A 25,175-nucleotide genomic window follows, 5' to 3' on the forward strand; every position below is an offset into this window, starting at 1 on the left:
GGGAGCGAGTGGGGGCGGGGGAGCGAGTGGGGCGGGGGAGCGAGTGTGGGGGGGGGGTGAGCGAGTGTGGGGGGGGTGAGCGAGTGTGGGGGGGGGGTGAGCGAGTGTGGGGGGGGTGAGCGAGTGTGGGGGGGGGAGAGCGAGTGTGGGGTGGGAGGGGGGAGCGAGTGCGGGGCGGGGGGGGGGAGCGAGTGTGGGGCGGGGGGGTGAGCGAGTGTGGGGTGGGGGGGAGCGAGTGTGGGGCGGGGGGGGGGGAGCGAGTGTGGGGCGGGGGGGGTGAGCGAGTGTGGGGCGGGGGGGGGGGGAGCGAGTGTGGGGCGGGGGGGGTGAGCGAGTGTGGGGGCGGGGGGGGTGAGCGAGTGTGGGGCGGGAGGGGTGAGCGAGTGTGGGGCGGGGGGGGTGAGCGAGTGTGGGGCGGGGGGGTGAGCGAGTGTGGGGCGGGGGGGGGAGCGAGTGTGGGGTGGGGGGGGAGCGAGTGTGGGGCGGGGGGGGTGAGCGAGTGTGGGGCGGGAGGGGTGAGCGAGTGTGGGGCGGGAGGGGTGAGCGAGTGTGGGGCGGGAGGGGTGAGCGAGTGTGGGGTGGGGGGGGAGCGAGTGTGGGGCGGGGGGGGAGCGAGTGTGGGGCGGGAGGGGTGAGCGAGTGTGGGGCGGGAGGGGTGAGCGAGTGTGGGGCGGGAGGGGGAGCGAGTGTGGGGTGGGAGGGGGAGCGAGTGTGGGGCGGGGGGGGTGATCGAGTGTGGGGCGGGAGGGGTGAGCGAGTGTGGGGCGGGGGGGGTGAGCGAGTGTGGGGCGGGAGGGGGAGCGAGTGTGGGGTGGGAGGGGGAGCGAGTGTGGGGCGGGGGGGGGTGATCGAGTTTGGGGTGGGGGGGAGCGAGTGTGGGGTGGGGGGTGAGCGAGTGTGGGGCGGGGAGGGGTGAGCGAGTGTGGGGCGGGAGGGGTGAGCGAGTGTGGGGCGGGGGGGGAGCGAGCGTGGGGCGGGGGGGGTGAGCGAGTGTGGGGCGGGGGGTGAGCGAGCGTGGGGCGGGGGGAGTGAACGAGTGTGGGGCGGGGGGGTTGAGCGAATGTGGGGCGGGGGGGAAGCGAGTGTGGGGCGGGGGGGGGGAGCGAGCGTGGGGCGGGGGGGGAGCGAGCGTGGGGCGGGGGGGGGAGCGAATGTGGGGCGGGGGGGGGAGCGAGTGTGGGGCGGGGGGGGGGAGCGAGTGTGGGGCGGGGGGGAGCGAGTGTGGGGCGGGGGGGGAGCGAGCGTGGGGCGGGGGGGGTGAACGAGCGTGGGGCGGGGGGGAGCGAGTGTGGGGCGGGGGGGGGGAGCGAGTGTGGGGCGGGGGGGGAGCGAGTGTGGGGCGGGGGGGAGCGAGTGTGGGGCGGGGGGGAGCGAGTGTGGGGGGGGGGGGAGAGCGAGTGTGGGGGGGGGGTGAGCGAGTGTGGGGCGGGGGGTTGAGCGAATGTGGGGCGGGGGGGGAAGCGAGTGTGGGGCGGGGGGGGGGGGAGCGAGCGTGGGGCGGGGGGGGGGGGGGAGCGAGTGTGGGGCGGGGGGGAGCGAGTGTGGGGCGGGGGGGGGGAGCGAGTGTGGGGCGGGGGGGGGGGAGCGAGTGTGGGGGCGGGGGGAGCGAGTGTGGGGCGGGGGGGGGAGCGAGCGTGGGGCGGGGGGGGGTGAACGAGTGTGGGGCGGGGGGGGGAGCGAGTGTGGGGCGGGGGGGAGCGAGTGTGGGGCGGGGGGGAGCGAGTGTGGGGGGGGGGGAGAGCGAGTGTGGGGGGGGGTGAGCGAGTGTGGGGGGGCGGGAGCGAGTGTGGGGGGGGGGAGAGCGAGTGGGGGGCGGGAGCGAGTGTGGGGCGGGGGAGAGCGAGTGGGGGGCGGGAGCGAGTGGGGGCGGGGGGAGCGAGTGGTGGGGGGGGGGGAGAGCGAGTGTGGGGGGGGGTGAGCGAGTGTGGGGGGGGGGTGAGCGAGTGTGGGGGGGCGGGAGCGAGTGTGGGGCGGGGGGGAGCGAGTGTGGGGGGGGGGGAGAGCGAGTGGGGGGCGGGAGCGAGTGGGGGGCGGGTGCGAGTGTGGGGCGGGGGAGCGAGTGGGGCGGGGCGGGGGAGCGAGTGTGGGGGGGGGGGTGAGCGAGTGTGGGGGGGGGGTGAGCAAGTGTGGGGGGGGGTGAGAGAGTGTGGGGGGGGGAGAGCGAGTGTGGGGCAGGGGGGGAGCGAGTGGGGCGGGGCGGGGGAGCGAGTGTGGGGTGGGAGGGGGAGCGAGTGTGGGGCGGGGGGGGTGAGCGAGTGTGGGGCGGGAGGGGTGAGCGAGTGTGGGGCGGGGGGGGGGAGCGAGTGTGGGGTGGGGGGGGAGCGAGTGTGGGGCGGGGGGGTGAGCGAGTGTGGGGCGGGGGGTGAGCGAGTGTGGGGTGGGGGGGAGCGAGTGTGGGGCGGGGGGGGTGAGCGAGTGTGGGGCGGGGGGGGGGGAGCGAGTGTGGGGCGGGGGGGTGAGCGAGTGTGGGGCGGGGGGGTGAGCGAGTGTGGGCCGGGAGGGGTGAGCGAGTGTGGGGCGGGGGGGTGAGCGAGTGTGGGGCGGGGGGGTGAGCGAGTGTGGGGCGGGGGGGGGGGAGCGAGTGTGGGCGGGGGGGGTGAGCGAGTGTGGGGCGGGAGGGGTGAGCGAGTGTGGGGCGGGAGGGGTGAGCGAGTGTGGGGCGGGGGGGAGCGAGTGTGGGGCGGGGGGGGTGAGCGAGTGTGGGGCGGGAGGGGTGAGCGAGTGTGGGGCGGGAGGGGGAGCGAGTGTGGGGCGGGAGGGGGAGCGAGTGTGGGGCGGGGGGGTGAGCGAGTGTGGGGCGGGAGGGGTGAGCGAGTGTGGGGCGGGGGGGGTGAGCGAGTGTGGGGCGGGAAGTGGTGAGCGAGTGTGGGGCGGGGGGGGGAGCGAGTGTGGGGTGGGAGGGGGAGCGAGTGTGGGGCGGGAGGGGTGAGCGAGTGTGGGGCGGGGGGGGGGGAGCGAGTGTGGGGTGGGGGGGGAGCGAGTGTGGGGCGGGGGGGTGAGCGAGTGTGGGGCGGGAGGGGTGAGCGAGTGTGGGGCGGGAGGGGTGAGCGAGTGTGGGGCGGGGGGGGAGCGAGTGTGGGGCGGGGAGGGGTGAGCGAGTGTGGGGCGGGAGGGGTGAGCGAGTGTGGGGCGGGTGGGGTGAGCGAGTGTGGGGTGGGGGGGTGAGCGAGTGTGGGGCGGGGGGGGGTGAGCGAGAGTGGGGCGGGGGGAGTGAACGAGTGTGGGGCGGGGGGGTTGAGCGAATGTGGGGCGGGGGGGGAAGCGAGTGTGGGGCGGGGGGGGGGGAGCGAGCGTGGGGCGGGGGGGGAGCGAGCGTGGGGCGGGGGGGGGAGCGAGTGTGGGGCGGGGGGGGGGGAGCGAGTGTGGGGCGGGGGGGGGGAGCGAGTGTGGGGCGGGGGGGAGCGAGTGTGGGGCGGGGGGGGAGCGAGTGTGGGGCGGGGGGGAGCGAGTGTGGGGCGGGGGGGAGCGAGTGTGGGGGGGGCGGAGAGCGAGTGGGGGGCGGGAGCGAGTGTGGGGCGGGGGAGAGCGAGTGGGGGGCGGGAGCGAGTGGGGGGCGGGGGGGAGCGAGTGTGGGGCGGGGGGGAGCGAGTGTGGGGGGGGCGGAGAGCGAGTGGGGGGCGGGAGCGAGTGTGGGGCGGGGGAGAGCGAGTGGGGGGCGGGAGCGAGTGGGGGGCGGGGGGGAGCGAGTGTGGGGGGGGGGAGAGCGAGTGTGGGGGGGGGGGAGAGCGAGTGTGGGGGGGGGGTGAGCGAGTGTGGGGGGGGCGGGAGCGAGTGTGGCGGGGCGGGGGAGCGAGTGTGGGGGGGGGGGGAGCGAGTGTGGGGCGGGAGGGGGAGAGAGCGAGTGTGGGGCGGGAGGGGTGAACGAGTGTGGGGCGGGGGGGGAGCGAGTGTGGGGCGGGGAGGGGTGAGCGAGTGTGGGGCGGGGGGGAGCGAGTGTGGGGCGGGGGGGGAGCGAGTGTGGGGCGGGGGGGTGAGCGAGCGTGGGGCGGGGGGAGTGAACGAGTGTGGGGCGGGGGGGGTTGAGCGAATGTGGGGCGGGGGGGGAAGCGAGTGTGGGGCGGGGGGGGTGAACGAGCGTGGGGCGGGGGGGGAAGCGAGCGTGGGGCGGGGGGGGGGGAGCGAGCGTGGGGCAGAGGGGGGTGAGCGAGCGTGGGGCGGGGGGGGGTGAACGAGTGTGGGGCGGGGGGAGTGAACGAGTGTGGGGCGGGGGGAGTGAACGAGTGTGGGGCGGGGGGAGTGAACGAGTGTGGGGCGGGGGGGTGAGCGAGTGTGGGGCGGGGAGGGGTGAGCGAGTGTGGGGCGGGGCGGTGAGCGAGCGTGGGGCGGGGGGGGGGTGAACGAGTGTGGGGCGGGGGGAGTGAACGAGTGTGGGGCGGGGAGGGGTGAGCGAGTGTGGGGCGGGGGGGTGAACGAGCGTGGGGCGGGGGGGGGTGAACGAGTGTGGGGCGGGGGGGGGTGAACGAGTGTGGGGCGGGGGGAGTGAACGAGTGTGGGGCGGGGGGGTGAGCGAGTGTGGGGCGGGGAGGGGTGAGCGAGTGTGGGGCGGGGGGGTGAACGAGCGTGGGGCGGGGGGGGTGAACGAGTGTGGGGCGGGGGGGGTTGAGCGAATGTGGGGCGGGGGGGGAAGCGAGCGTGGGGCGGGGGGGGAAGCGAGCGTGGGGCGGGGGGGGAAGCGAGCGTGGGGCGGGGGGGGTGAACGAGCGTGGGGCGGGGGGGGTGAACGAGCGTGGGGCGGGGGGGTTGAGCGAGCGTGGGGCGGGGGGGGTGAACGAGCGTGGGGCGGGGGGGGAAGCGAGCGTGGGGCGGGGGGGGTGAACGAGCGTGGGGCGGGGGGGGTGAACGAGCGTGGGGCGGGGGGGTTGAGCGAGCGTGGGGCGGGGGGGGTGAACAAGCGTGGGGCGGGGGGAGTGAACGAGCGTGGGGCGGGGGGGTTGAGCGAGCGTGGGGCGGGGGGGGTGAACGAGCGTGGGGCGGGGGGGGTGAACGAGCGTGGGGCGGGGGGGTTGAGCGAGCGTGGGGCGGGGGGGGTGAACGAGCGTGGGGCGGGGGGGGTGAACGAGCGTGGGGCGGGGGGGGTGAACGAGCGTGGGGCGGGGGGGGTGAACGAGCGTGGGGCGGGGGGGGTGAGCGAGCGTGGGGCGGGGGGGGAAGCGAGCGTGGGGCGGGGGGGGAAGCGAGCGTGGGGCGGGGGGGGTGAACGAGCGTGGGGCGGGGGGGGTGAACGAGCGTGGGGCGGGGGGGTTGAGCGAGCGTGGGGCGGGGGGGGTGAACGAGCGTGGGGCGGGGGGGGTGAACGAGCGTGGGGCGGAGGGGTTGAGCGAGCGTGGGGCGGGGGGGGGAAGCGAGTGTGGGGCGGGGGGGGGTGAACGAGCGTGGGGCGGGGGGGGAAGCGAGCGTGGGGCGGGGGGGGAAGCGAGTGTGGGGCGGGGGGGGAAGCGAGCGTGGGGCGGGGAGGCGGAGCGAGCGTGGGGCAGGGGGGGGTGAACGAGCGTGGGGCGGAGGGGTTGAGCGAGCGTGGGGCGGGGGGGGGAAGCGAGTGTGGGGCGGGGGGGGTGAACGAGCGTGGGGCGGGGGGGGAAGCGAGTGTGGGGCGGGGGGGGTGAACGAGTGTGGGGTGGGGGGGGAGCGAGTGTGGGACAGAGGGGGGTGAGCGAGCGTGGGACAGAGGGGGGTGAGCGAGCGTGGGGCGGGGCGTGGGGCGGGGGGGGGGAGCGAGCGTGGGGCGGGGGGGGGGGGAGCGAGCGTGGGGCGGGGGGGGTGAGCGATTGTGTGTGGTGTGAGAGAGAGAGTGTGTGTGAGAAAACGTGTGTTGTCAAGTGTTACACTGACAGACCCGACATTGTTACTACAGGTTGAAACTCTCTTATCCGGTACTCATTTATCCGGCAAAAATGCTCCTTTTTGGGCCAGCTGTACATCCTGGGGCTGGCTGCACTCCGGGCCCAGCTTCGGACTGAAGAAGTCAAGAGACCAGCACTGTAACTCCACATATTTAACCCCGCATTTTGCAAAGTAAGATCGGGCCCACTGGTCAAGGTGAGCCGACACGGCCTTGCCTCCACCACAAATTCCCATTCGTTCACTGCAAGTCCCTTGGAGGTGGGAAGCTCGCCGATCACCACCCGGATCGGAACACTCGGGGTTCAGCAGACGAAGGGCCTCTGGACGAAGTGAGTGTGAGGACGAGGACAACCTCCCGACTGTTGGAGCTTGCCGCAGCCGTCACTGTGACCCCTCTGTGTGGATGGTGGGTCGGGGTCACGGCCATAGAGACGCTTCTAATGTCAGGCTCCATTGGTCACGGATCATCAAAATAGGAGGGGGGGAGCGGGGGGAGCGAGGCGGAGAGAGAGAGGTTAAGGCACTTCCCTGAGCAAGGCTCTGCCTCTGTCCCTGTACTGGTCACTATAGCCCTGGCCTCCTGTTCAGCACACAGCTCCCTCTGAGACTCGGTCGGTGTGCTGTGTCCTGGGGCCAGCCGCTACTCCTATCCCCACCGCCTCCGAGGCACCGCCGAAGCTGGGCCCAAAATGCTGACCTCCCATCATTGTCCTATCCAGCACAGGCCAGGTCCCGAGGGAGCAGGGTAAGAGAGGTTCAACCTGTACTTCAATCACTTCTCAGCAATGCAGTCTCCCCTCCTACTCTTTTCCAGGCTCGGTAGTGTCTTTCATTCTGAATCTTGTCTTTTCACCTGGGTTCCTCAACAAATGCAATGAATTGTTTGATGTTTTTGTAGTTACCTAAACTTCAATAACCAGTCATGTTTCTCATTTGTTTATAACTGAAGAGGGTATTGCTCAATCGTGGGGAGCAGGCCCCTTCTGATCCGTTGCTGCTGCAGCAGTCTTGTTACTGCAGATAGATGCGTTTGTGCACTTACTAATTGTAGCAACGTATTTGTGGCCGTTCGTGAGTTTGTGATTTTATGAGATTGGGGACTGACTCGGCCTGCCCCCTTCCAAAAAGGAAAACTACTTCTTGCTGCATGAACAATGGAGGCATTTGTGAATTGTCCCTTAAACAGCACTGGAATTAACACATGGAGTATTTTAGGACTGAAGTTCAAAAGCAGTGAGATTGAGAGCCCAGCAGCCTGAGACTGGGAATCCTTGTCCAGCAACAACATGCAATCTGTAGCTGAGATCCATGTGTGCACAGGCCAATCCGTTGATTGGATTAATGATTCCGGATGATTAAAGATAGATTCTGAAATTTGCCTTATCTCAGTTCCCTCCTGACCACAGGTCTTTGATCTCTAGCAGTAGAAATATTACATTTATTTATTTTCTTTCTGGTGAAGCAGAATTTGACCTCGCTTTGCATTTGGCAGAAGTTGCAAAGCGAGTAGGTCACTGTTTGTGATGGCTGCATGGCTCTGTGGTCGAGGAATGCAGAGCAGCTTAGTCCGATGGCTATCACTCAAACGCTGACTAAAAGTTGAATATTGAGTTTCTTTGTACCTTTTATATTTTGTTCACTCGTATTCTCTCTATGTCTGCTTTTTCTATTGTGAAAGATGTTGACTGCTGCTGTTACCTGGGACACGACGCTGGAGCACACAGCTCTCGTGCTTTCTCTATTTCTCTTCTTCCCTTTTCTCCCCGCTGAAGTCCTTGTCTCTGGATAACAGTTCCCTGAGAATCAGCAGCCCTCCAGTAATTTACCTAATTTATTTCAGTGGTAATTCTTCACATGAACCCAATCCAGTAAGATGTTCAGCAGTGGGGGGCGTCACTGCTGAGCCTGACTGCCTTCAGCTGCCATCCAGACACGTGCTTCGAGCAGGAGTCACTGGATAGTGATCAGAAGCAGGAACCCCAGCTGGAGCAGGTTATCATTATAGGGAGGGGCAAGGCCATGAAGGAATATAAATACAAGGGTTAGAATTTTAAATTTAAGTTGTTGAGGGCCTGGGAGCCAATGTAGGTCAACCAGGGCCGAGATGGTGGGTGGGCAGGACTTGACACGGGGTAGCTATGGCCAGCAGAGTTTTCGACGAGTTGAAGATTGTGGAGGGGGGAGACTGTTGGAGTAATCAGTTATGGGGGTGATCAGTGTTGTATTTCGTACCTCTGCTTGATAGCATTCGTCACAAATGATTGTCGTAGCGGAGTTGCTTTTTGCCTGGGTCCGTGAGTCTCTAACTCCTCCAGTACTCATCAGTGAGAACAAGTACAGTCAGATAGTGAGAGGCTTTTTTAAAGATTCTTTAAAAAAAAAAGTATTTGCAATTTGAGATGCAAAGCTTGTGTTTGTTGGCAAGATATAATGACTCTATTCTCGTGTTGCTTCTTAGCAACAACTTGAAGAGGAAGCAGCCAAACCTCCAGAGCCTGAGAAACCAGTCTCCCCTCCTCCAGTGGAACCAAAACATCGCAGTATCGTCCAGATTATCTATGATGAAAACAGGGTAAGGACTAAAACAGCAGGGATTTTTAATTCTTTCTCTTCTAAAGAAATAATGAGGCACTCCCCTGAGTTGAGCGCGTTGTGAGAGATGTGCCTTGTGTTGTTTGCACAGGCTGAATTTCATTTGGAAGCTGGGAGTGTGGTGGGAAATGTCAGATTCAGTACTGTCGACTGCAGATGGCTGTCCATGATAGGAAGAGGCGAGGGTTATTGTCTGTCACTGGGTTCATCTGTGCAGTCGTGAATGAGAGACATGTCAGCGTGTTGTTACTCCCAATGTCCACGAAGATGTGACACACCTCACTTCACTTAGTTTTCTCATGGACCTTTTCTGAGATCAGTCTGTTAAATGAGGGCAGCCTCGTTCCAGCACTTTTAAAAATGCACATGGGCTTAAAGCCACACTGCTGAGCAACATAGAAACAGGGAAGTACACAGTGCATTTCAGACATCCAGATTCAATTGGCAGGAAGAATAGGAGAGAGTGCCAGTTTATCCAGGCAAGCCTGACTGGTATAAAGAGTTAGTGGATAATTAATGGCTTTATGCATGGGTATATTCATTTATCTGCTCCTACCTCCGACTCAAACATGAACACAAGCTTTGTGAGCTCGGCAGTCTGTGGCGGTCCCAGCAGCATCCGTGTGCATAAAGTCCTGTGATTTCCCAGAAACCTCTGAATCACATTTATAACCATTCTCTGAACCCCACATCCAGAGTAGTGATGGTGATGGAGGCTGTCCCCATCATCCCCACAAAACAGTAGAAATTTGTGAAGGAGAGCTTATTAACAGTGGCTGGGCCAGGAATGGCCACAGTATTGGACTGTTCCATAGCTAGGGTTGTGCACCTGGAGCCTGAACTGGGACTAACTTGTGCTAACTCTGACCCGGGAATGGTGGAGTCCTCGCCAAGAGCCTGGAGAAGGCTGTACAATTCTCCACATACCTTGTTTGGTCACCTTGATAGCACGGAAGTCACCAACTGGTGTCTCTTGGTTTTGCTCATCATCTGGTTCCAATGTAATTTTGTATCCTGCTGTCCGTTATCAGGGCAGAGCAATGTAGAAACTGCTTCGATGTGCCGAGTTTCAGATTGGAAATGGGTGATAAAACATGGTCAATTGCACTAAACTCATAACGTGGTATAGAGGAATGAAATGTTTGTAACGTGAGGATACTGCTGTTAACAGTTACTTTTGTGAACAGAAAAAAGCCGAGGAAGCTCACAAAATACTTGAAGGTCTGGGCCCAAGAGTGGAGCTGGTAAGTGTATCTGCCAGTGTCATATATCCACTGTACATGTAACATTCTCATCTGTTGCACTCTCCCAATTTTCACTGAGTCCTGTGTGGTAGGCTGTATTATAACTATTGCATGTACCACATACTCTCTGTTAAGGTGTAACTGAGAGGAATACAAGAAATCGTGTTAGCAGTTTTATAGGCAGATAATTTGTTTTGCACTGGAACCTATATTAGCCACTATAATGAAGAGACCACTCTGGTGGATAATGGATATTGGAAGATAATTGAGTGGCCACAAATTTTGATTTTACACTTAAGGTAATGAAGGCAAGCAGAATAGAAATAATAAAGTACATTTACTTGTTTCTTTGGCTCTGAGTTTGATTTATGTAAGACAGGAGGAGATTGATGGTGCTGAGGTGACATTTTGCACAAGTCTTTATGCCACAAAGGTTCTGGTAGATAATCGAGTGAATAATTGACACTGAACGAGGTTCCCAAGTCGTCTTCCTGTTACTTGGGTAACTAATTCTTGTTATTTCAGCAAATCTTGTAGCGGTGGGGGTGACTGCTTTTTTAAATAATATGGCAAAAGAATATCCTTGCAAGAAGAAAACAAATCCAGAGCCAGGAAATCTAGAACATGGGGTCACAGTCACAGAATAAGGGGTCGGCCATTTAGGACTGATGAGAAATTCCTTCACTCAAAAGGGCTGTGAATCTTTGGAATTCTCTATCCCAGAGAGCTATTGATGCTCAGTCATTGAGTATATTCAAGACAGAGGTTGATTACTTTTGTGGAATTAAGGTATATGGGGATAGTGTGGGAAGGTAGAACATAAGAACATAAGAATTAAGAACAGGAGTAGGCCATCTAGCCCCTTGAGCCTGCTCCGCCATTCAGTAAGATCATGGCTGATCTGGCCGTGGACTCAGCTCCACTTACCCGCCCTCCACCCGTAACCCTTAATTCCCTTATTGGTTAAAAATCTATCTATCTGTGACTTGAATACATTCAATGAGCTAGCCTCAACTGCTTCCTTGGGCAGAGAATTCCACAGATTCACAACCCTCTGGGAGAAGAAATTCCTTCTCAACTCGGTTTTAAATTGGCTACCCCGTATTTAGAGGCTGTGCCCCCTAGTTCTAGTCTCCCCTACCAGTGGAAACAACCTCTCTGCCTCTATCTTGTCTATCCCTTTCATGGTTTTAAATGTTTCTATAAGATCACCCCTTATCCTTCTGAAATCCAACGAGTAAAGACCCAGTCTACTCAATCTATCATCATAAGGTAACCCCATCATCTCCGGAATCAGCCTAGTGAATCGTTTCTGTATCCCCTCCAAAGCCAGTATATCCTTCCTTAAGTAAGATGACCAAAACTGCATGCAGTACTCCAGGTGCAGCCTTACCAATATCCTATGCAGTTGCAGCAGGACCTCCCTGCTTTTGTACTCCATCCCTCTCGTAATGAAGGCCAACATTCCATTCGCTTTCCTGATTACCTGCTGTACCTGCAAACTAACTTTTTGGGATTCATGCACAAGGACCCCCAGGTCCCTCTGCACCTCAGCATGTTGTAATTTCTCCCCATTCAAATAATATTCCCTTTTACTGTTTTTTTCCCCAAGGTGGATGACCTCACACTTTCCGACATTGTATTCCATCTGCCAAACCTTAGCCCATTCGCTTAACCTATCTAAATCTCTTTGCAGCCTCTCTGTATCCTCTACACAACCCGCTTTCCCACTAATCTTAGTGTCATCTGCTATTTTGTTACACTACACTCTGTCCCCTCTTCCAGGTCATCTATGTATATTGTAAACAGTTGTGGTCCCAGCACCGATCCCTGTGGCACACCACTAACCACCGATTTCCAACCCGAAAAGGACCCATTTATCCTGACTCTCTGCTTTCTGTTCGCCAGCCAATTCTCTATCCATGCTAATACATTTCCTCTGACTCCGCGTCCCTCTATCTTCTGCAGTAACCTTTTGTGTGGCACCTTATCGAATGCCTTTTGGAAATCTAAATACACCACATCCATCGGTACACCTCTATCCACCATGCTCGTTATATCCTCAAAGAATTCCAGTAAATTAGTTAAACATGATTTCCCCTTCATGAATCCATGCTGCGTCTGCTTGATTGCACTATTCCTATCTAGATGTCCCGCTACTTTCTTAATGATAGTTTCAAGCATTTTCCCCACTACAGATGTTAAACTAACCGGCCTATAGTTACCTGCCTTTTGTCTGCCCCCTTTTTTAAACAGAGGCGTTACATTAGCTGCTTTCCAATCCGCTGGTACCTCCCCAGAGTCCAGAGAATTTTGGTAGATTATAACGAATGCATCTGCTATAACTTCTGCCATCTCTTTTAATACCCTGGGATGCATTTCATCAGGACCAGGGGACTTGTCTACCTTGAGTCCCATTAGCCTGTCCAGCACTACCCCCCAAGTGATAGTGATTGTCTCAAGGTCCTCCCTTCCCACATTCCTGTGACCAGCAATTTTTGGCATGGTTTTTGTGTCTTCCACTGAAGCAAAATAATTGTTTAAAGTCTCAGCCATTTCCACATTTCCCATTATTAAATCCCCCTTCTCATGTTCTAAGGGACCAACATTACTTTAGTCACTCTTTTCCATTTTATATATCTGTAAAAAGCTTTTACTATCTGTTTTTATGTTTTGCGCAAGTTTACCTTCGTAATCTATCTTTCCTTTTTTTATTGCTTTTTTAGTCATTTTTTGCTGTTGTTTAAAATTTTCCCAATCCTCTAGTTTCCCACTAACCTTGGCCACCTTATACACATTCGTCTTTGATTTGATATTATTTCCTTGGTTATCCACGGCTGGTTATCCCTTCTCTTACCGCCCTTCTTTTTCACTGGAATATATTTTTGTTGCGCACTATGAAAGAGCTCCTTAAAAGTCCTCCACTGTTCCTCAATTGTGCCACCGTTTAGTCTGTGTTTCCAGTCTACTTTAGCCAACTTTGCCCTCATCCCACTGTGGTCCCCTTTGTTTAAGCATAGTATGCTCGTTTCTGACACAACTTCCTCACCCTCAATCTGTATTACAAATTCAACCATACTGTGATCACTCATTCCGAGAGGATCTTTTACGAGGAGATTGTTTATTTTTCCTGTCTCATTACACAGGACCAGATCTAAGATAGCTTGCTCCCTTGTAGGTTCTGTTACATACTGTTCTCAGAAACAATCCCGTATGCATTCTATGAATTCCTCCTCCAGGCTACCCCGTGCGATTTGAGTTGACCAATCGATATGTAGGTTAAAATCCCCCATGACTACTGCCGTTCCTTTTTCATATGTTTCCATTATTCCCTTGATTATTGCCCGCCCCACCGTGAAGTTATTATTTGGGGGCCTATAAACTGCGCCCACCTGTGACTTTTTCTCCTTACTATCTCTAATCTCCACCCACAATGATTCAACATTTTGTTCATTAGAGCCAATATCGTCTCTCACAACTGCCCTGATATCATCCTTTATTAACAGAGCTACCCCACCTCCTTTCCCTTGTTGTCTCTCTTTCCGAATTGTCAGATACCCCTGTATGTTTAATTCCCAGTCTTGGCCACCCTGCAACCACGTTTCTGCAATGGCCACCAAATCATACCCATTTGTAATGATTTGTGCCGTCAACTCATTTACTTTATTTCGAATGCCATGATCTTGTTGCATAGTGGAGCAGGCTCAAAGGGCCAAATGGCCGACTCCTGCTCCTATTTCTTATGTTCTTAAATGGTTACAGTTATGGCACGCAGACGGCAAGTGAGATTATGACTGGTTACACTCATTCATATTCTGGAGCCAAAGCTCACATTAGGTCACAATATGAAGCACTCAGGAAAGGCACCATGAAAACAGCTAAATGTGGTGTCCAGTATCAAGCAACTCCAATCATGATCTGATCTGAGCAGTGACACTAGAATATGGGCAGGTCAGTATGTAATCGGCAGTGATCCCAGCTTGTGTTAATGCTGGGTATCAATAAAGTATGATGCTAAGCAGGTGAAATTTTATATTTATACATCTTGACCCTAAGATCATCCATCAGCGGAAACTTTGGCTGTGCCTGTAGGGAGCATTTAGAGCTGTATAACACTGGGGTACAGTACTGGTGAGTACAGGTCTGTCACTGTATAACACTGGGGTACAGTACTGGTGGGTACAGTTCTGTCACTGTATAACACTGGGGTACAGTACTGTTGGGTACAGGTCTGTCACTGTATAACACTGGGGTACAGTACTGGTGAGTACAGGTCTGTCACTGTATAACACTGGGATACAGTACTGGTGGGTACAGGTCTGTCACTGTATAACACTGGGGTACAGTACTGGTGGGTACAGGTCTGTCACTGTATAACACTGGGGTACAGTACTGGTGGGTACAGGTCTGTCACTGTATAACACTGGGGTACAGTACTGGTGAGTACAGGTCTGTCACTGTATAACACTGGGGTACAGTACTGGTGGGTACAGGTCTGTCACTGTATAACACTGGGGTACAGTACTGGTGAGTACAGGTCTGTCACTGTATAACACTGGGGTACAGTACTGGTGGGTACAGGTCTGTCACTGTATAACACTGGGGTACAGTACTGGTGGGTACAGGTCTGTCACTGTAGAACACTGGGGTACAGTACTGGTGGGTACAGGTCTGTCACTGTATAACACTGGGGTACAGTACTGGTGGCTACATGCCTCTCACTGTATAACACTGGGGTACAGTACTGTGGGGTACAGGTCTGTCACTGTATAACACTGGGGTACAGTACTGGTGGGTACAGGTCTGTCACTGTATAACACTGGGGTACAGTACTGGTGGGTACAGGTCTGTCACTGTATAACACTGGGGTACAGTACTGGGCGGTACAGGTGTGTCACTGTATAACACTGGGGTACAGTACTGGTGGGTACAGGTCTGTCACTGTATAACACTGGGGTACAGTACTGGTGGGTACAGGTCTGTCACTGTATAACACTGGGGTACAGTACTGGTGGGTACAGGTCTGTCAGTGTATAACACTGGGGTACAGTACTGGTGGGTACAGGTCTGTCACTGTATAACACGGGGGTACAGTATTGGTGGGTACAGGTCTGTCACTGTATAACACTGGGGTACAATACTGGTGGGTACAGGTCTGTCACTGTATAACACTGGATACAGTACTGGCAGTACTGTCACTGGACATGTTGTAGTGGGAGCAATCTATAGAATTATTCTCGGTCGTTTCTGTTGTATTTCTAAAATCCCTGCAGCAATCAAAAGCTGTTTGTAGATAGGCAATAAAACTGTGAACAGGAATGGAAATGGGCTCTGAATGGAATGGTGGCTCCTAATTATTAACATTTGAGGAGATTTGCTCTCTTGTCCCTGCTGTGTTACCTGATCTCAGTGGGGAGTGGCAGAATCTGCTGTAGTGACCTCGGGCAAGGCAGGGTAAAAGTCAGTCGGCCATGGTTTCCACCCCTGATTATTATCTAGCAACCCCGCTAGGAAACACTTGTGTGTGGTATCGACCGAAGACCGGATTGGTCACGCTGTGATGCTTCTGGAGTTGAATAGCATGTTGACACTCACTATTTGACCATGCAAAATAACAGGGTAACCATGGAACAGCATCCCAAAAAGGAGTTGACACTTTTGGGAAAGGATTGGAGAAAATTGACAAAGAAAAAGAGATTAGGATTGGGAATAGAAATGAGGAAGGCGACTGGTGCTTATGCAAGGCTTCTGCAACATTTCTGGGCTGTAATTGGAATCGACAGACCATGACAGGCACGATGGGCCCAATGGTGGCTTCCTGAGCTATATCATATTCTAACATTGAATAGGTCACACAGCCGCTGTCTGCTAGCCTCAGCTGCACGGAATGAAAGGTGCAGCATTACTGTAGCACCTCACTGTTTATCCTGTGTGTGCAGTGCTCCCAACAATGTTCCATGTAGATTGCCACCCCCAGGCAGGCTTTGTGGGCACGGTTGGCTGATGCTTCTGGTATGGGCCGAATGACCACAGCTCACGAGTTGGTGCCCCGTAGACAATTATGAAATTGAATTCAATTAATCTAGTAAGTTTAGACTATACCAGGAACATCAAAGCTCGAGTCCTTTAAGGAAAGGAGACCTGCCACCCCTACCCAGTCTGTCCTACACGTCCCACAATATCTGGTCGTCTTGTTGCTCTCTGAAGCGAATAGCAAACCACTCGATCGCTACAGAACAGACTGACTGAAGGAGAAGGCATACCAGCTTCTCTGGGTGACCAGGGCTGGGGAATAAATTCTGTTTTGCCAACCTTGCCCACATCCTGAGAACAAATATATTTCAAAGAAAATTTAAGTATCTGGAAAGAGAAAAGACAAATGAACACTTTCGATAGAAATCCTTCATTGGAACTTGTAGTTGGTTTGTGTTGTGTGTGTTTTTTAAGGCTCTGTCTGCTGTTGATTAGCCTAGGGACAGGAGGATGCCATTCAGCCCCTCAAGCCTGTTCTACCATTCAGTGAGATCATGGCTGATCTGACAACTCCATCCACCCACTATGCCTCCCTCTCCCTTTAAACCCTCGGCAAGCAGAAATCTATCACTCAGATTTCAAATTATTAATTGAACTAGCCTCTAATGCTTTATGTGGGAGCAAGTTCCACATAGTTATCACCCTTTGTGTGAAGAAGTGTTTCCTAACTTCCCTCCCAAATGGCCTGGCTCTGATATTATGATTATGTCCCCTTTATCCTAGACTCTCCCACCAGCCCCAAATTCCTTTCAAAATCCTAAAAACCTCAATCAATCCATCCCTTAAGGGAATACAAGCCTAGCTCATGTAACCTCTCATAATCTGACCCTTGCAGCCGTGGTAATGTTTTGATGGATTGGCACTGCTGCACTCCTTCCGATGCTAGTATATCCTTTCGGAACCATACACAGTGCTCCAGATGTGGTCTAACCAGGGCTTTGTATCGCTGTATCAAAACTTCCTCCCCTTTATATTCTAACCCTCTGGTTATAAAGGCTAACGTTCCATTTGCCTTTGTTTTTTTTTGGTACCTGACTACTACATTTTAGTAGTGACTGCAAACGGGTCTGTGCTTTAATTGGAATATTATCAGATAGAACTCAATCGTGCACGACGCCATCTCATTCTGCCACTGTTAGTGTGCAAGAGTTACTCTAGTTTTTTATCAATTGGTAGAGATTACTAAATGCTCAGGCAACATCAATAATTATAGATCAACAATCAGCAGAGGAAGATGAGGAGTGACGACACCACATGCAGCTGCCCATCACACACAACACGGAGAAACCATTTGTCAGCCATTTGGGGTTTTATGGCCATTCGACAGCTTCGTGGTCACTTGTACTGACCACAGCTTTTTATTTACAGATTTTTAAAACTGAATTCAAATTCTCAAACTGCCACGGTGAGATTTAAACTGAACTTCTCTGGATTATTAGTCCAGGCCATTCACAACAAAACCTTCCCTCTTGAAACATAGAAACATAGAAAATAGGTGCAGGAGTAGGCCATTCGGCCCTTCTAGCCTGCACCGCCATTCAATGAGTTCATGGCTGAACATTCAACTTCAGTACCCCATTCCTGCTTTCTCGCCATCCCCCTAGTAGTAAGGACCTCATCTAACTCCTTTTTGAATATATTTAGTGAATTGGCCTCAACAACTTTCTGTGGTAGAGAATTCCACAGGTTCACCACTCTCTGGGTGAAGAAATTCCTCCGCATCTCGGTCCTAAATGGCTTACCCCTTATCCTTAGACTGTGACCTCTGGTTCTGGACTTCCCCAACATTGGGAACATTCTTCCTGCATCTAACCTGTCTAACCCCGTCAGAATTTTAAATGTTTCTATGAGGTCCCCTCTCATTCTTCTGAACTCCAGTGAATACAAGCCCAGTTGATCCAGTCTTTCTTGATAGGTCAGTCCCGCCATCCCGGGAATCAGTCTGGTGAACCTTCGCTGGACTCCCTCAATAGCAAGAATGTCCTTCCTCAGGTTAGGAGACCAAAACTGTACACAATACTCCAGGTGTGGCCTCACCAATGCCCTGTACAACTGTAGCAACACCTCCCTGCCCCTGTACTCAAATCCCCTTGCTATGAAGGCCACATGCCATTTGCTTTCTTAACCGCCTGCTGCACCTGCATGCCAACCTTCAATGACTGATGTACCATGACACCCAGGTCTCTTTGCACCTCCCCTTTTCCTAATCTGTCACCATTCAGATAATAGTCTGTCTCTCTGTTTCACAACACTGCTGTCAGAGAGAACACACTGCAGAGCCAGTGTGGTGGCTAATGTTTTCAGACCTCGCTATAAAACAATGGCCACATGCAGCCAGAGTTTTGTGAGTGGTGGACAGAAGCTCTGAGAATAACTAGTTCACTGTCGCTTACCAAAAATTGACAATAAAATATTCGTAATGCCTTTCTTTTCTTTTTAAAGACCTTTCATTTTGAATCTTTTCCCAAACATTGTAATGTAACCATCTCTGTCGAGATGTCTGTACAATCTGGAAACAGGGTACAGCACAGCTCACCTTATCCAGTATACAGTCGATCATATACAGCACACTGTGCTCACCTTATACAGTAGACCATATACAGCACACCGCGTGCTCACCTTATACAGTATACAGTAGACCATATACAGCACACTGTGCTCACCTTATACAATAGACCATATACAGCACACCGTGTGATCACCTTATACAGTATACTGTAGACCATATACAGCACAGCATGTAATCACCTCCGCTCCACTGTATTTAAATTACCAGGGAGATAGAACAGGTGGACATGACATTGGATGATGAGATTAGTGATGAGATAAGTGCATTTAAAATAAAAAGAGGGGATATATTAAATAAACTAATCGAACTCAAAGAGGATAAAACCCCTGGTCCGGATGGATTGCATCCACACATTTTAAAAGAATCTAGGGAAGAGATAGCAGAGGCATTACTGCACATATTTATTAATTCATTAGAAAAAGGTGTAGTGCCAGAGGACTGGTGGATAGCTAACGTAATACCTATATTTAAGAAGGGGGATAGAACACGTCCAGCGAATTATAGACCAGTCAGCTTAACATCGATGGTAGGAAAAATAATGGAATCCCTACTAAAGGAGAAGATAGAAGAACATCGAGAAACCAAAAATATAATAATGATTTCAAAAGGGAAAGTCTTGTTTGACCAACCTTACTGAATTTTTTGAAGAGGTAGCAGAGAGAGTAGACAAGGGTAATGCAATAGATATAATTTATCTAGATTTTCAAAAGGCCTTCCATAATAGACGGATGGACCAGGTCAGAGAATGCAGAGTCAGGGGACGTAACAGAATGGATCGCTGGCCGGCTTCAAAATAGAAAGCAAAGAATGGGAGTAAAGGGAGCTATTCACAGGGGCAGAAGGTGGGTGGTGGTGTTCCACAAGGATCAGTGCTGGGACCACTGTTGGTCACAATTTATATTAATGATTTAGACTTTGGAATCAAAACCGCAATTTATAAATTTGCGGATGACACTAAATTGGGAGCGACAGTCAATACTGAGGAGGACTGCAACAAATTACAGGGGGACATTAATAAACTTATAGAATGGGCTTATAATCGGCAAATGATGTTCAACACAGATAAATGTGAGGGATTACATTTTGGTAGGAAGAATAGGGAGGTCACTTATTACTGGAAGGGTGAGAGTCTGGGTGGGGTAGAGGAACAAAGGGATCTCGCATACAAATACACAAATCACTAAATGCTGCGACACAGGTTAGCAAGGCCGTAAAAAGCAAACCCAGCACTAGGGTTTATTTCTAGAGGTACAGGATTGAAAAGTAGGGAAGTTATGTTAAACCTGTATCGAACTTTGGTTAGACCACATGGAGCACTGCGTACAGTTCTGGTCACCATATTATAAAAAGGATATAGAAGCAATGGAGAGGGTGCAGAGAAGATTTACAAGGATGATACCAGAAATGCGAGGGTATACATATCAGGAAAGGATGAACAGGCTGGGTCAGCTTTCTCTTGAAAAAAGAAGGCTGAGGGGTGACCTAATAGAGGTCTTTAAGATTATGAAAGGTTTTGATAGAGTGGATACAGAGAGAGTGTTTCTGTTTCCACGCAACCAGAGGCCACCAATTTAAGATGATCAGCAAGAAATCCAATGGGGAATTCAGAAGAAACTTCTTTACCCAGAGAGCGGTGAGAATGTGGAGCTCGCTACCACAGGGAGTGGTTGAGGCGAATAGTATCAATGTATTTAAGGGGAGGCTGGACAAGCGTATGGGGGAGAAGGGAATAGAGGGTTATGCTGATAGATTTAGATGAGGAAAGACAGGAGGAGGCTCGAGTGGAGCATAAACGCCGGCATGGACTGGTTGGCCGTATGGCCATACATCCAATGTAATCCTGTGTATGAATGGCACTGTGCTGTTGGCACTCCTCACTTTTTATCTTGTCTAAAGTTCCTGTTTGCCATCTAATGTACTGGTTAAAAGTCAGGTTAAATAGTTAATCTTTTTCTGAAGATTTTCCCAAGTTTCCAGTTAGATCAGGCCTTTTCTGAACACACCCTTGACTTCCAGTTTGACAACATGTTCTATTACGTTCACCAGTCAGGATCGGTGTGAGCTCTTGCAGTTTGCCATTTGAAATCTTCCTCCAAAGGGGTTATGGATGCTGCGATGTGACTATGTGTGTCTGGATGTGGGTCTTTTAGTAACCATTGCTCATGTCGAGTAGCTTGGTAGAGCTCGCAGAGGCTTGTGAAGATCCAGTGAAGAGTTCAAATACTGGCAAATTATTTTGGGAGCTAGGATAGCATCACCTGACACTCCATACATGAGTAGGGCCTTGGAGGTTGCTGTGGCGTAACACAAGAGGTGTTGGTCAGATAGGGCCTTGAAGCCCCAAGCCTATGTCTGTTGCTGCTGACTGGAGCTGGACCTGCCAATCCAGGCAGCTGTTTCTTTACTTGGAAACAAAACTAGGTAAACTCATTACTGAGCGATTTGTGGTTAGTGAATTGTGTTGCCATTGTGCTGGTTAAGAATGCCCAGGGATGGTTACGAGTTTATTTCACTTGTGTGTGTCCATAATGAGCCATTACATGAATTTTTGACACTGCTGAAAGACTGCCTGCCGAGTGGGTCAGTGCAGTGAGGAGGGCAGGCTTGAGTGATTTCTTGGTTTTTATTCTGAGATTGATAGAATAGGGATTACTTTGTTGATAATTAATTTTCTTTTGATTGATCTCGAATATTCACAGATATATTTATATAATCACCTGATCTCTCCCTTTTCAGCCACTTTACAACCAGCCATCTGATACAAAGATTTACCATGAAAACATCAAAACGTAAGTGCCTGCTGCCCGCAATCCATCGTGCTCAATGTGCTTCTCTGATATAAGTTATGGGTTACTCTCCTGTGGAAAGGTGCTGTCCTCTCATGGACCTGTATTTGAACAGTTCTAGCAATCTGTACACAAATTACTCCAGCTTTATTAACAAGACTCACTGTCTGTCAGTCTGTTTCCTCCCTGAGCACTGATTGGGCCAATCCAATCAAATTAAAACCATTAAATAAAATGAAACATTAAACTGAAACTGTCAGGGCAGCCTTGGGCCAGCTTGCTGCGACAGAGCTGGTATGTGATGGGCATTTCCTGACAATGGTCAGCTATTACTGCTTTAGTTGTTGGGCTGGGGCACAGGGTGACTTTATTAAAAACCCATCATCTGCAAAGCAAAAGGAATAAAGTTTTCAAATCTAAAAATAAGATTTGCAACCTGAGGTATAGACTGAACACGCAGTTGATCTTGCTCTGGCTGTCCCTGCAGTGTAACCTTCTCGTGGGGTCTGCTCATTCATCTGTCCCCCATTCATTGCTCCTTTATTAATGAAGGAACCATACAACAAATCCCTGATGAGAGCACTTGATTTATTTTGCATTCATGGTCTACAGCTTTCTTCTAAAGTAGATTTAATGTATGATTAATTACACATTTGGTACTGTTATTTCACAATCATCACTGTGGTTATTTCAGTCAAGTGAAAATAATACATGCCTCTTGCATAAGTTATAGCTGAGAAAACAGCTGCTGTTCCATGTACTGAGCTCACAGGAGCAGAGAAATATTGACCGAGAAATGTCCACTTGCCTGGACGAGTGCAGCTCCAACAACACTCGAAGCTCGACACCAACCAGGACAAAGCAGCCCGCTTGATCGCCCCCCCCATCCACCAGCTTCAACATTCACTCCCTCCACCACCGGCGCACCATGGCTGCAGTGTGCACCATCTACAAGATGCACTGCAGCAACTCGCCACCTCCAAGTTCCCCTCCATGTCACACACCATCCTTATTTGGAAATATATCGCCGTTCCTTCTTCGTCGCTGGGTCAAAGTCCTGGAACTCCCTCCCTAACAGCACCTCACAGACTGCTGACGCTCAAGGCGAGTAATCACCACACGTTCTTGAGGGCAATTAGGAATGGCCAATAGATGCTGGCCTTGCCAGTGACGCCTGTAAGGATGACGCTAAGTCAGAGAGTAGGAATAAATGGGTCTTTTTCGGGGTGGCGGGCAGTGACTAGTGGGGTACCACAGGGATCAGTGCTTGGGCCCCAACTATTCACAATATATATAAATGATTTGGATGAGGGAACCAAATGTAATATTTCCAAGTTTGCTGACAACACAAAGCTAGGTGTGGTTGTGAGTTGTGAGGAGGATGCAAAGATGCTGCAAGGCGATTTAGATAGGGTGAGTGAGTGGGCAAACACATGGCAGATGCAGTATAACGTGGATAAATGTGAAGTTATCCATTTTGGTAGGAAAAACATAAGGACAAAGTATTATTTAAATGGTGATGGCTTGGGAAATGTCGATGTACAGAGGGACCTGGGTGTCGTTGTACACCAGTCATTGAAAGCAAACATGCAGGGTGCAGGAAGCAGTTAGGGAGGTAAATGGTATGTTGGCCTTCATTGCAAGAGGATTTGAGTACAGGAGCAAGGATGTCTTACTCCAGTTATACAGGGCCTTGGTGAGACCACACCTGGAGTATTGTGTGCAGTTTTGGTCTCCTTACCTAAGAAAGGATATATTTGCCATAGAGGGAGTGCAGCGAAGGTTCACCAGACTGATTCCTGGGATGGCAGGACTGTCGTATGAGGAGAGATTGGGTCGACTGGGCCTGTATTCACTAGAGTTTAGAAGAATGAGAGGGGATCTCATTGAAATGTATAAAATTCTGACGGGGTTGGATAGACTGGATGCGGGGAGGATGTTTCCCCCGGCTGGGAAGTCTAGAACAAGGGGCCACAGTCTCAGGATACGGGGTAGGAAATTTAGGACCGAGTTGAGGAGAAACTTTTTCACTCAGAGGGTGGTGAACCTGTGGAATTCTCTACCTCAGAAGGCTGTGGAGGCGAAGTCACTGAATATATTTAAGAGGGAGATAGATAGATTTCTAGAAAGAAAAGGCATCAAGGGTATAGGGAAAAAGCGGGAATATGGTGTTGAGATAGAGAATCAGCCATGATCATATTGAATGGCGGTGCAGGCTCGAATGGCCGATGGCCTACTACTGTTCCTAGTTTCTATGTTTTTAAAGAATCTACAAAGGGATTTAGACAGGGTAAGTGAGTGGGCAAACATTTGGCAGATGGAGTATAATGTGGGAAAATGTGAGGTTATCCACTTTGGCAGAAAAATAAAATAGCAAATGATTATTTAAATGAGGAGCGATTACAGAATGCTGTAGTACAGAGGGACCTGGGGGGTTCTTGTGCATGAAACGCAAAAAGTTAGTATGCAGGTACAGCAATAATTAAGAAGGCAAATGGAATGTTGGCCTTTATTGCAAGGGGGATGGAGTATAGAAATAGGGAAGCCCTGTTCCAACTGTACAGGGTATTGGTGAGGCCACACCTGGAGTACTGCGTACAGTTTTGGTCTCCGTATTTAAGGAAGGACATACTTGCATTGGAGGCTGTTCCGAGAAGGTTCTCTAGGTTGATTCCCGAAATGAGGGGGTTGTCATATGAGCAGGTTGGGCGTGTATTCCTTGGAGTTTAGAAGAATGAGAGGTGATTTTATTGAAACATATAAGATTCTAAGGGGGCTGGACAGGGTAGATGCAGAGAGGATGTTTCCCCTCATGGGGGAAATCTAGAACTAGGGGGCATAGTTTCAGAATAAAGGGTCCATTTAAAACAGAAATGAGGAGGAATTCCTTCTCTGTGTCGTGAATCTGTGGAATTCTCTACCCCAGAGAGCTATGGAGGCTGGGTTTTTGAATATATTTAAGGTGGAAATAGATTTTTGAATGATAAGGGAATCAAGGGTTATGGGGAGCGGGCAGGGAAGTGGAGTTGAGGCCAGGATCAGATCAGCCAAGATCTTATTGAATGGCGGAGCAGGCTTGAGGGGCCAAATGGCCGACTCCTGCTCCTATTTCTTATGTACTTTATTATGCACAGTAAATGAACCTCTGTCTCTCATGGTGAATTTTATTGCTCTTTTAATCCATGTGAAAGCTTTTCAGTTTACTCTGAAGTTCTGGATGTTAATAACAATCAAAGAAATTGTACGAAGGAAGTCACTCGAACCATTTAACTTGCATTAATGTAATAGTATGCTGGGCTGCAGGCCATAACAATATGCCATGGTGATTGTGTGTGTCAAATAATGTACTACTTGTGTCTTGGAAATACATGATCGTGACTGAGCACGTGTGAAAGCTCCTGTGTGGAGTAACAGCGTGTGATCCGTGCACATGAGAGAGCTACTTAGGCTCAGCAACAAGTCACGGCGAATGAGTGAGACTGCCACTTAGTGGCAGCAACTTGCCACAGTGCACATACATGACCCCGTCATATGACACAATTAGGCCATGCTCAATCTTTTAAATCCTTTCTGTGGTATTGGACGAGCAACCCAGAGGTGGCAAGTTTAAATCCAACCATGGCATTTTGTGAAATTAAGTGAAAACTGGCACCACGAGGTGCTATGGGCATCAGGCACAGCCAGATCTTACAGTGCCACATTGTCTCCAGCCAAAAGAGCTGATGGATGATCTTACTCTGCTTCCTTCGAAGGTCACCATCATCATAGATACCGGGATCTGGCCAGTTCGGTTCACTAGTGTGATATTAAGAAGCAACTAAGTGCACTGGACACAGCAAAGTCTATGGGCCCTGATGGCATCCTAGCTGTAGCGCTGAAGATCTGTAAATTAGAGCCAGCTGCTCTCCTAACCATGCTCATTTCCAGTTCTGTCAGATTAGCAACTCCCTTTAACATCAAGGCAGCATTCAGCCGAGCAAGGCACCAAGGAGCCTAAGCAAAACCAAAGTCATCTGAGGTCAAAAGGACAACGCTCCAATGACTGGGGTCATACCTGACACAACGGAAGATTATTTGGTTGGAGGCCAGTATTTACAGCTGCAGGAGCTC

General features: G+C 52.4%; 1 protein-coding gene across 1 annotated transcript in view; it reads left to right on the forward strand.

Annotated features, from left to right (window-relative positions):
• The window catches only part of ncor1 (nuclear receptor corepressor 1), a 258,729-nt gene that overhangs the window by 27,259 nt on the left and 206,295 nt on the right, over positions 1–25,175 (forward strand). Inside the window, exons 4-6 of the mRNA XM_070857984.1 lie at positions 8,300–8,413; positions 9,621–9,677; positions 21,016–21,068. Coding sequence (XP_070714085.1) covers positions 8,300–8,413; positions 9,621–9,677; positions 21,016–21,068 — 224 coding nt within the window. The remainder of the gene's footprint in view (positions 1–8,299; positions 8,414–9,620; positions 9,678–21,015; positions 21,069–25,175) is intronic.

This window comes from Pristiophorus japonicus, chromosome 16 (assembly GCF_044704955.1).
Source record: "Pristiophorus japonicus isolate sPriJap1 chromosome 16, sPriJap1.hap1, whole genome shotgun sequence".
Classification (NCBI taxonomy): Eukaryota; Metazoa; Chordata; class Chondrichthyes; family Pristiophoridae; genus Pristiophorus; species Pristiophorus japonicus.